This window comes from Corvus kubaryi, unplaced genomic scaffold (assembly GCF_017639235.1).
Source record: "Corvus kubaryi isolate FWS band 111438036 unplaced genomic scaffold, C.kubaryi_AGA036_p1.0 37394, whole genome shotgun sequence".
Classification (NCBI taxonomy): Eukaryota; Metazoa; Chordata; class Aves; order Passeriformes; family Corvidae; genus Corvus; species Corvus kubaryi.
In genome coordinates, this window is record NW_024581133.1 from 52,457 (window position 1) to 63,578 (window position 11,122).

The 11,122-nt window shown below is 43.8% G+C and overlaps 2 protein-coding genes across 4 annotated transcripts in view; one reads left to right on the top strand and one right to left on the bottom strand.

Moving 5' to 3' along the window:
* PIGB (phosphatidylinositol glycan anchor biosynthesis class B) overlaps positions 1-4,184 on the bottom strand; it is a 9,023-nt gene extending 4,839 nt beyond the window's left edge. Inside the window, exons 1-8 of the mRNA XM_042039756.1 lie at positions 3,887-4,184; positions 3,666-3,798; positions 3,311-3,428; positions 2,572-2,676; positions 2,295-2,425; positions 1,553-1,693; positions 1,094-1,145; positions 464-675 (exon numbers count right to left, since the gene is read on the bottom strand). Coding sequence (XP_041895690.1) covers positions 464-675; positions 1,094-1,145; positions 1,553-1,693; positions 2,295-2,425; positions 2,572-2,676; positions 3,311-3,428; positions 3,666-3,798; positions 3,887-4,184 — 1,190 coding nt within the window. The remainder of the gene's footprint in view (positions 1-463; positions 676-1,093; positions 1,146-1,552; positions 1,694-2,294; positions 2,426-2,571; positions 2,677-3,310; positions 3,429-3,665; positions 3,799-3,886) is intronic.
* Positions 4,185-6,199: 2,015 nt separating this feature from the next.
* Positions 6,200-11,122, top strand: part of RAB27A (RAB27A, member RAS oncogene family) — a 31,219-nt gene continuing 26,296 nt past the window's right edge. Inside the window, exons 1-2 of one of the 3 annotated variants that reach the window (XM_042039273.1) lie at positions 6,200-6,331; positions 7,122-7,247. The gene's annotated coding sequence lies outside the window, so the exon portion shown is untranslated. The remainder of the gene's footprint in view (positions 6,332-7,121; positions 7,248-11,122) is intronic. The other 2 variants (XM_042039274.1, XM_042039272.1) reach the window with 2 other exon arrangements.

Here is an 11,122-nt window from a genome sequence, read left to right on the forward strand (position 1 = left end):
TTAAGAGCTGTGTGTAAACTTGTGAATGGAGTAAGTTTTAGAGGTCTAAGAACCTCTCACCTTACTGGATATGCATTAAAGAACCAAATGAAATGGTGTTTTCATTAACAGGCTTCTAGTGAATACAGTTTTCTGACTAGTTTTGGTTTTGCTTAAACATCTGCTTGAGTGTTGGTTTGGGGATTTTTTTTCTTTCAATTTCCACTGCATTTCACGATGAATTATTTTATTCTTTAAAGGTCTAATCAGTTCTAACGATACATATTGGTGCCAATACAAGAAGCAGTATTACACAAAATTCTAGAAACAGTTTTGTAACTGACTGCATTTCTTGGAGCATTTGAATAGTTTCAAGTTTTCTATCACTTAACCTGAATACTATGCTGCTTTGTTCTGGAGGGGACATGAGCTTTGCAAAGAACACAACCAGTGAGAGGCAGTAGTTCTACTTAGGAGGGATTACCTGTACACCAGCACTGTCCAAATCACTGCCAGTAGAAAGATGCAGTACCTTCTTGGTGCCAGCACACAGCCATGAATAAAGAAAGGCAGATGGGGACCCAAGATGACTGGGAGTCCCTGAGTGAAGTACCAATGCCAAGGATGAGAGCCGTAAAACGTTGCCAAATTCTGCAGCACGTTGAATTTCAAGAAGTTCAGCTGAACCAGTACCCACTGGGAGATTGGGGGGGGGGGGAAGTTAAACACAAATCCAAAGTCAGAACCAACAGCTGCACTGAACTACAGTCATCGCTGGCCTTAAATGATACATTTTTACTCCTACTTCAGGGTTTTTTTTTTCCACTAAGACTCATCATGGATTTCCTGTATTCAGCAATTATCACAGAAGTGTGTAGATTTGTAGTTTGTTGATAACTGTTGAGGACTGAGCAGACTGATTGATGTAGCAGTCCATCATTTGAAATAACTGAGAAGTCAGTGTTGAAAGGTTTGTGGCTTAGGATATAGTTAGAGATCACAGCCCAGACACTGTCACAGAAACAAGAAAAGTCAGACAAGTCTGAAACATCCATCAATGCTAAAATACTAAACCCCAACCTTCTTCTAATAAGTCAAGTTTAAAACAGCTTACCTCACCAAAAAACACACGGTCAATTATTAAAGAGGTTCCTACTGTGACCAATCTGCAAAAATGGAAAGTTCGTTGCACTGATATTGCCTGAATTGCTTTTGTATCTTCTCCAGATAGCTGCCAAAATTCCTATTCCTAGTATTTTTAAGATTATCCATACTCATGGCCCTTGTACAGTGGCTACTTGCCATCACCTGGTATCCTTGACACAATCCCAGATTAAACTGGAATGCTGCTCATATCTCACCATCATGAAATCTTTCCTAGTGCTTTTTTGCAGCATATATAACAGTTTAAAAAAAACATGCCACTTCCTTAAACTTCTGCAAAAGGACTCTATTTGTTCTCTTTTTTATTTACATGATATCAGCTTTTTTGGCTTGTCTGTCTTTGCAGTGGTAAAACCAATCTTAAGATGTAGCTGTGTCCCAGTCCCAGTTAAATTCAGAAAGAACTCACCCAACTGGAATACACTTCTGTAGGATAAGGTCTGCTTTTCTCTGTTCTTGCAAAAAATGACTGAAGACCAGAGGCATCCACGGGATAACAGCAGTGGGACGAACAACAACTGCAAGTGCTACCAAAGCTAAATATTTACAGCTAGAAGGAAGAAACATAAAAAACCCAGAAGCTTATCAAAAGGTCTGGTCAATTCTTTTGCAGACAGTGACATTTCAACAACTGTCATGTCTCTGGCCAAAACTTTTTCATACTGGAAGTAACTTTTATTCTCTGGGTGCAGAAACCCTGTTTTGCTTGGAAGGCTGCAACTCTAGAATTGCTTTGTTAGCAATGGAGTTGCTCACTAGAGGTACGTACTTTAAAATAGTGAGTGGTAAAGAAAACTGTGACCACAAATTCACCGATATCTGACCCCAAAAAAGCTTTTATTATCTTTTCCCAAGTTACTACATATTCTAGTCCTTTAAAGTTTAAAATAAAGCTTCCCACAAAGTCACACTCTGCATGAGGAAACTGGGGAATAGTTAATTTTACATACCAGCTATAACATAACCTTAAAAAAATATTTAGAGGAAATACCAGAGTGTTCCTTCCATGAGACAGAACTCTTGCTACATGAATGAGGGGGCTTTGGTTGCCTTACATGTTAAGAAAAAAAGTTATCATTTTAAACAGTATCAGTAGATTGGTGTCATCCCAAACCAAAAATCATCAGTACTGCTAGGAAGAAGTTTCTCACCTGTTCCCCATCTTGGAACCTTTTATCGGATAGTAGGAAAGAGCAAAAATTGTAAGAATAGTCTCCATGGTGTTTGTTAGAGTTCTGGTACAGGAGTACCATGTAAACCAGGAACAGAGCTGGCAGAAGAACTGAAAATAATTATGAACAACACATTAAAACAAGTTCCTAAATGAAGGTGGTAATTCATCAAGGTGTGACTTAAAATTTTGTTCTTATTTACACTGCAAAACCACTGTTTATTAACATGCATAATTTTATAAAGGCTGTGACTCACCACAAACTTTGCTGTTTCTGAATTTTCAAGGTGCTGCACTAGTGAGTAAAGCTTCACATCAGCAAAAGCAGCCAGCATTGCCTGTGCAAGCCTAGGGACCCAGATCTGTGTAAGCAGAGAGAAAATTGGAACAAACCAAGTTAAATTCCAAGTTTTAGGAGATCACTACTGAATTACTGAATGACTGTTCAGGTAAGAAAATAGTGAATTAGTGAATATTCTTTATAGCCTTCTATGATTTAACAAATGAAATAGTAAGGTCCTTGGGTAAGGATAGTATTTCTGCCAAAAAAAAAATGTCTAAAGTTCAACTGAAAGTGTTCAGAGATGGCAAGTAGAATTATCTGCCATTCATCTCCAATAGAAATCAAAAGGAGCTGTTGTTAGTTATTTGTTGTGAGTTTAGTACAAATATACATTGCTAAACACTTTGGAAAACTGAACCACTGGGCAATTATGATGTAGCTGCAAACACAATCAGTATGAAACTCCAAGACATTGATGGAGGCCAAGAATAATCAATCCTCTGCAGTCACAGGCATCAGCGCTGTGACTGGAGATCTATGAATGAGTTCTGCCCCCATGCAAAGTCAGTGGGGTCTCTGTGCTCACGTATCTCTAATTGCCAGACTCAAGGCTTTGCATTTTACCTGGACAAAAATAAAAATACACTGTATTTAAATACAAGGCTTTAAAGTTGAATTTTAGTAGCAGATGCGCATTTTTTGATTATACTCACCAGCAGCTGAACATTATCCTTAGCCAGCAGCTGTAATGCTTTGTACATGCTTGCAAAGATCAGTGGGTACGAGTAGCCCCTTAGGCTACTTGTCCATTCCCAAGTCAGGTAACCATAATTATGAATATTAAGGACAGATCATGACCAACTGAAACGAAAAGTTTCACCCGAGACATCTCGGTCGAGACCTTCTGCCCGCTTGGGCCAGAACGGTGGGGTGTTTGTGTCAAGCCAACACCTTACATGGAAAGCCGTCCCCGAGCGCTCCCCCGCCCATGGCACCGCGGGGGCCGCGTCCTCTCCGGCCCGCGGGCAGCGATAAGAGGGCGCGGGGGCCACGGCAGGCGAAGGATATTTGAAGACCATGCGATGCGCCACCTCCAGCGATTGCCAGTACTCGTCCGGGACGAAGCTGGTCTGAACGAGGAAGCAATTGAACGTCCGCAGCGCCAGGGCGAGTGCCAGCAGCGGCGCTGGCGCGGCCGCACCTGCAGGGGCGAGACTGGTCCGTCACGGGTCCCTCGGGGGCCGCTGGCTGCCCCCCGACCCGACCCGACCCGACCCTCCCCCGCTTACCGGCACCTCGCTGCGCGGCGGCCCTGCCGGCCGAGCTGTACAGCACCGACCGCCGCTTGCGGAGGCGCACCACCCCCGGCATCCGCTCCCGCAGTGCCGCGGCCGCCTCCACCCGCCGGGGCATGCGCGACCGCGGGGGGCGGGACAGCGCCGGCACTTCCGTCCGGTCCCTGTAGCGAGCCGGAGGCCTGGGCCGCGGTCCTAAGCCGTGCCGGGTCCGCGCCGTCAGTGCGCGCTCGCCCCGTGCTCTCCGCGCCCCACGCGTGCCCGTGAGCACGGCGGCGCTGCCTTCCGGCATGAGGGGGCGGCTGCCGCTGCAGCACGTGGCCGTGGCCGTGGCGCTCGGCGTGGCCAGCGGGCTCTACATCTACGGGCCGCTCTTCCAGCCGCCCGTGGCCCCGCACGGCTCCGCCGACCCCGCCGCGCCGCCGCCGGACGCCGCGCCCGACAAGAGGCCCTGAGGGAGTCGTTCCAAGGCACCGCCTCGCAGCCCGGCCCTCGCACACCCCGTCCGTCGGGAGCGATGGAGCCGCTCGGAGCCGGCGCGACCGTCACCTGCCGGGACCGTCCCTCCCAAGCCGCCTCTGCAGCCCGGCCACGGGCTGGAGCCACTCGCCTGCTGGAGCTGCAGCTGCGTACCTGTGTGTTTGGTACCAGACTTTGGGACGTGAATGTTGAATTATGTATGACATTCTGAATGTTTGAAAGTCTGTTTCACATCTTAATTTATATAACATCAGGAAACTCGAAGAAGAAAGCTGCTCCTGCGTGGTTGTGCTCCATCGGTTTTCTTGGATTGCCTCTGATCTGATCCTCCAAGTGATAAATACAATTTTTCTCTGCTTCTCACGGTTTCAGTTCTTAATATATCAGCTCAGTTGGGAAAGCAGTTGTGCAAATGGTTGAGAGAGGAACTGCACCCAGCTTTTTCACCCTTAGCTTACAGTCAGACCTGGCCATAGGTACATACACACACGTACCACATGTGCATACACAGAGCTTTCATTCCTGACAGAGTGAGGTTACAGTGGATATTTAATAAATGAGTCTGCCTGAAAAATGGGTTGTACTTGGAGAAGAGCCTCGGTGCGTAACTCAGGAAGACAGCATGGCTCTTGGAATAGGTGTGGATTAGTCCAACAGAACAGCATCTGAGACTTGGGGAAACCAGATCAGTAGATATGTCAAGACTTCAGTAAATCTAAAAAGAAGCCAAGCCCAGGAGATCTTGGGACAAACTTATGTCAGGTTTTGGTTTTAACACAGAATCTTGTTTGGACAGAATGCGGGAAGAAACCTATTGTCTGGGTGTCTTTATAATTTAAGCCAACAATGTGATAGCTGGAGGCAGTGGTATGGAAGCTGAGATGGGAGGATAGCAATAGAAGGTGGACTGGGAGGTGCAGAGTGCAGTAAATGCTGTTTGAACATAATATTACATGGGCAGTGGCTTTAAACTGAAAGAGGGCAGGTTTAGATTAGATATTAGGAAGGAATTTTTTACAGTGAGGGTGGTAGGCTCTGGTACAGGTTGCCCAAAGAAGCTGTGGATGCCCCATCCCTGGAAGTGTCCAAGGCCAGGCTGGATGGGGCTTGGAGCAGCCTGGTCTAGTGGAAGGTGTCCCTGCCTATGACAGGGGGTTGGAACTAGATGGTCTTTAAGGTCCCTTCCAACCCAAACTATTCCATGATTCTATGAGGAAATGCCACAAATTGCCGCAAAAGTTCAGTGCAAACACTGAACTACTGCAGTGACTCCAACAGCGTCCTTTACAATACCACTATGTATTGAAAAGCTTATTTTGAAGAGGTGTAGTTCAGGTCTAGTAGGCACTTCCTTTGTAAATGTAACTACTGGAATTGTCCATAAAGATGGCAGTTGAATTAGAAAAGTCTAAAGAAAGAGGATGTCTGAAGTGATGCAGGTGGAAAGGGTTATTGACGCAACTGAGCTTAAGACAGCTTGCTGAATTCTTGAAACTGCTTGATTGAAAGCGTTTATTGGGCAGTTGCTGAGAGTGAAGAGGACTCTTCCCTTGCGGGGGAGGGCAGGCAGCCAGCAGGCGGCAGGAAGAACTCATTAAACCCACAGTGGTGCGCATTAACCAGGCACGGCACATTTTCGCCGTAAAACCTGTTTCGCCTCTCATGAATTCTTACTAAATGGCGCAGGATCTTTCAGAGAGGTGAGGAGGGAAGGGCTGAAGAGCCAGCCCGGTTAATGCCGCTGAGCACCGCGCGGTGCTGCCCTTGGGCTGCGCTCACCCCGCCCAGGTGGCTGCGGCGGGGCCGGGACACGCCGGGGCGGCGCCGCCCAACCCGCCCCCACCTCGGGCTTTACGGGAAGTGATGTTGCCTTGACGGAAAAGACACGGTCGGAGACCAAAAAAGGGCAGGTGCGGCGGGACGCGGCTTAGGGAGCTCCGGCGGCCGGGAGGCGAGCAGGTAAAGCGGCAGGGGAGGCGAGCAGGGCAGCGAGCCGGGGTGGCTCGGCTCGGCCTGGCCTGGCCGGGCCGGGCCGGGCCGGCAGAGGGCTTGATCAGAGCTCCAGGATGGTGTTTCGGGCAGGGAATTCGGGGTGCTGCCGCCCTATCACTCGGCCCGCGCCTCCAAAACAGCGACCCGGGCTTTAACAAAGGGGCCTCACTCGGGAGATCGAAGCGAGACGTTCGGAGCCTCGGCCTTTGAACTGCCCCTCATGTGCTTCCCTTCACAGCTGCTGCCCTGAATGCGAACAAATAACCCCACTCGGGCCTTCCTGCGCAGCAGCTGTAGCACCTGCAAGTTTCCCACCGCTTTAAGCGTGCGTTTCTTTTTACAGAGGAGAAAGGGATTGCATGTCTGGTTTAAATTTTTTAAAAAGGCTTTAAAAATGGTAAATTATTGTGAAAGCACTATAATAATGTTATATCTGCTTAGCCAGGACTTAAATCTTATATGTGAGTATCCACAGACCTGTTGCTCCTTTCTGAACAGTGCATGTTTGTCTGAGGGAGGCTTCTTGCTAAGAAGGCTCAGAAGGGCCCTTCAGCCTGATTTGCAGTGCTTGGGTTGAATTTACACTTAGATGACCTTGGCTCTAAAGAAAGCTAAATCTATCAGAAACACCTATTGATTTTCCTAGCTCTGTAAGTAACTAGAGTATATTGATATATAAGTGGTATTTTTAATGGTGCTAGCAAAGTATAAAGGACATGCTTAGAACTGTCAAAGTCACTCAACTTTTATCTCTTAGAGGTGCATCAGGAATATTTTGAGCTTTCTGATTGTATGACTCCTCTAACGCTTCCTTCCCTCATGGACGGTGCTTAGGAGATTTTCATCAGGATAACACATACGTGTTTGGAGTTAGTTCTGCAAGGTGATGTATTACTATACTTACAGGTTTTTCTTTGAAACTCTACGAAATCTATTCTGCCTGCGGTTTCTTGGAAACTTAATCTTACACAGACATCTTCTCTCAGCCGTTCTTTCTTGTCACAAACTTTTTACTAATTTTGTGGGTGTTCCAAGTATTTTCCAGCAAGGGAAAAGCATATACTACCATATGCATTTTAAATGTTAGGTAAATGTAGGAATAGAATTTGTGATGCTAAATGGATGTCTTAAAAGCATAAGTTAAAAAGATGGAAAAAAGAACAGCATGTTCAGGGTTCTAATTTAACATCTCTTGCACAAAGGAGTTGGGGAGAGAGGGTGTTCTACAACTTACACTGGTTTATTTTCACAGTTAACAAAGTTTCTCATCAGCGACCAGATGTCTAAAACCAGACTGTAAGTTTGTTTTATCACTATTGTTAAACATGGGAGCACATTATTTTATCACTTGGTTACACATTTCCTTTTCTTTCAAAGAGAAGATATGATGAGATAAAAGAATTCTTAAATAGCTTCTGACATTTACAGAAACAAGTATTACGTGCAGTAACCCCTGTGTGCCTTTGAATTCTTGGTTGTGCTGATACTGCCGGGTATCTACTGTGCTGCTAAGTGACCAGTGATAGGTCTGTCAGCTTTCAGCATAATCTAGCAGATCAACACCATTACTAAGATCAGTCTGTCACAGTCAACAGAGGTAGTTAGAAATTAATTTAATTTTAAGAAACAGGCAAAATTGGCACTAGAGGTGGAATATAAAGAATGACAACTCTTTTTCCCCTGTTGATGTCCCAGCAAATAATTAAGTTGCATTTAAAATGTTTAAAACTCATGATTTAAATAATTAATCATCAAATATTCCCTTCTATATTAAAGCAGCATTGTTGTACTCTGCGCTTGTGATTGGTCCTGCAAAGGGTTACTTAGGTATTTATAGATAAACAGTTTCTGGGCTTGGCATATGTAGTGCTCTGGAGCTTGCTTTTGCTCCTGTTTTGTAGATACCACCCAGTGCTGCAAATACAATCTGAGTTTACAACACTGGCTTCAAACATGGCAAAAAAGTTGTCTAAGTACAGCATGGTTTGATAAATTCTTACTTAAAAGGCAGCTTTCTATAGCAGAAACACTTTTTTTTTCTATTCATACAAATATATTCCAAATCAGTCTTCCTCTGGGTATAGCATCTGGTTATGAGATTTCTTTTCCTCATTTCTTTTATTCTTTTCTTAGTCAGAACTGCATACCTGTCAGGAGGCAGGACTAACTCGAACCATGTTAAATCAGCTGAGATCACTTAATGATTTAATGATCCTTTTATCTCCGGTGGAGCTTTGTGAATAAGTCCTAGCCCTGACTTTCTTTCCTGGAACAGCCTTACGTTGTTGTGTTTTCATACATAAAACAGCAGAATTTACTTTTGATTTATAGTAATAAGTAGTTTCAGTGCCTGTGATTTATTTTACAGTCTAATAAGCCTTATGGCATATAACTAGCATACTGTTTTCCTCTGGTGTTGGTGTGGCTTCAAAGGGCTGAGGATGCTTTGGGGTGTGTGTGACAGTTTTGCATATACTGGGTGGTGGAATCTTTTTGACATTTTGGCACATTTCAGCACTCTGGAGCTGACCTAACAAGTTCTTCCAGGCAAATGTCCTTGCTTCTATGGCCCTGAGGATGATATCAAAATGTAAACCAGTGCAGTGATATTTTCCTGAGTTTGCAAACCCATTTCTCATACTATTTTCTTTCCCTATGTCTGATACTTTTACTGATGAGAAATGGGTAAGAATAAAGCGTGTCAGGAAATGGCACTTCTGGAAGACAATGTGAAGACTGGTAATAAGGTAGCAAAGGGGCAGAAAACACCAGTGAAGATACAAATTTAGCAGGAGTAAAAATTTTCCAGAAATCTGTGGTTTGCAGTAGACAAAAGAAGTTGGTATGTATGTGAGCAATGTTTTTAAATTGAAAGTCAAATTTATGTGAAGGGTATTTTGAAAAAAAATTTACTTGTGAAGGGTATTTTGAAAATTAATCTGCACTTCTGCAATAATTCTTTGTGTCAATGTGATATGTGAATGAAAGGACTTTAAGGAGTACACCTTGCTGAAATATTTTATGATATTTTATATGCAAATAAAGCACTGGATGGGTGTAAGGACACTGCTACACCCATCAAGTAAATCAAGTAGCTGATTCCAAATTAACTTTGGAGTTTGTGATTCCAGTTTTGCAGCTGTGCAGAGGTATTGGTTTGAAAGGTGATAACAGGATAAAGGAATAAATAGCAAAGTGGATAAAAACTCTGAATCTGGAGTAATACTTTCAGGTAAGTTGAGCTCCAAGAGTAGAAGCAATGCCTCTTATAAGAGCAGTTTATTTTGTTGGAAAGGATAGGCTTTCAAGTATGTAAGCCCCTTTCAGGTTTGAATTAGAAACAGCAGAATGCAAAGCAAAATTGAAAACAACTGTTGCACAATTTTTATAATACTTCTGTTAAGCATGTGTCATTAAAAGGTGATGAAGGTTCTCTGGAGAAGTGCTGTTGTCCAAAGTCAGCCCAGTCTGTCTTAAGGTCTGGCTCATTATCTTCCTAACTGTGGGATATTTCATTTGGTTCTCTTATCGCCCAAAGACGGTAAGGAAAACGGTTGCTCTGTGAACTGAAAGGAAGAAAACAATTCTTTCCAGTAACACCACTGGGGAGAGGAAATACTTGGACTGGACTGAAGGCTGCTAGTAGTGATAAGGACCAATAAAGCATGTATGTTGGGTAGGGGGAAAAGAAAACTTTATTCATTTCTATGAATAAAAAATGCAAGTTTTCTGTTTTTTCTCTTGTGTATCCACCAGTCTTGCTAGTACAGTATTTTATATTGGTAGTTGCTGAGGGAAATTAGCTTCCTCCTGGAGATCCCTGCTGGTGATTTTGTGACTGTCATGGAGTGGTGGTGCATTTTGAGAATTTCAGGGAATCACTCAAGGCTCACAGTTGTGGGATTGCTTGTGCTGTGAAGCTGTTTTATGCAAGGTTTGTATGAGATGAATTGCTGCTACAGTTATTGCCAATGGCTGGTGCTTTCCAAGTCTGCTTGGAAGCCTAATAACATTCGGAATGTGAATTATAGCAAAAAGCAGGATAATTGGGGTCTTTTTATGGTGGCTTGTTTTTTTTTTTTTTTTTTTAATTGCAGAGGCTAATCATAATTCCTCCTCCCCCATCCCCACTAGTTTTGTTCTAAACCAAACTTTATACGTGACAGAATATGACCCAAAATACAGGTATCAGGTTAGTTCTAGCCCTGCTGGTATCATCCGTTTCCAACAGAGTCTTTCTAATGCAGCACTATCAGATCCTGTGCATGTAACTGCACATGCTCCACTGACTTTCTCCTCTAACATTGATTCAACTTGACAGGTCTTTTCTGTCAGAGCGTGAACTGTCTGACTAATACTTATTTTTTTCCATATTTTTTTCTTGGAACAGTGTCAGGATAGACATCTCTGTACAGAGATGGTGTTAACAGAGTTTGGAGATAGTACTGTCTGATTTGATTGTGTTTCTTCTGAATTTAATAGCAAAATTCTCATAATTTTAGTTTGGATAAATGTAGACTCAAGTTGGAGCTGTTAAAGTAGTAGTTTTTAAAATGTTCTTTATCTGTGAAATGGAAGAGGTGACTATAAATCTCTATTTGATAGTTTTCTAGAATTGTCTGTTTGGATATAGCCCACAGGGCCTGAGATTCTGCTGTGTGTCATGAGGAGCTGCAGAGCAGGCTTTGGAAGGCTTGTGAAAAGAACGTGCTGCAAAAGTAGAATCATGCTTTTTAGTAGGTTTTAAAACGAGACAGC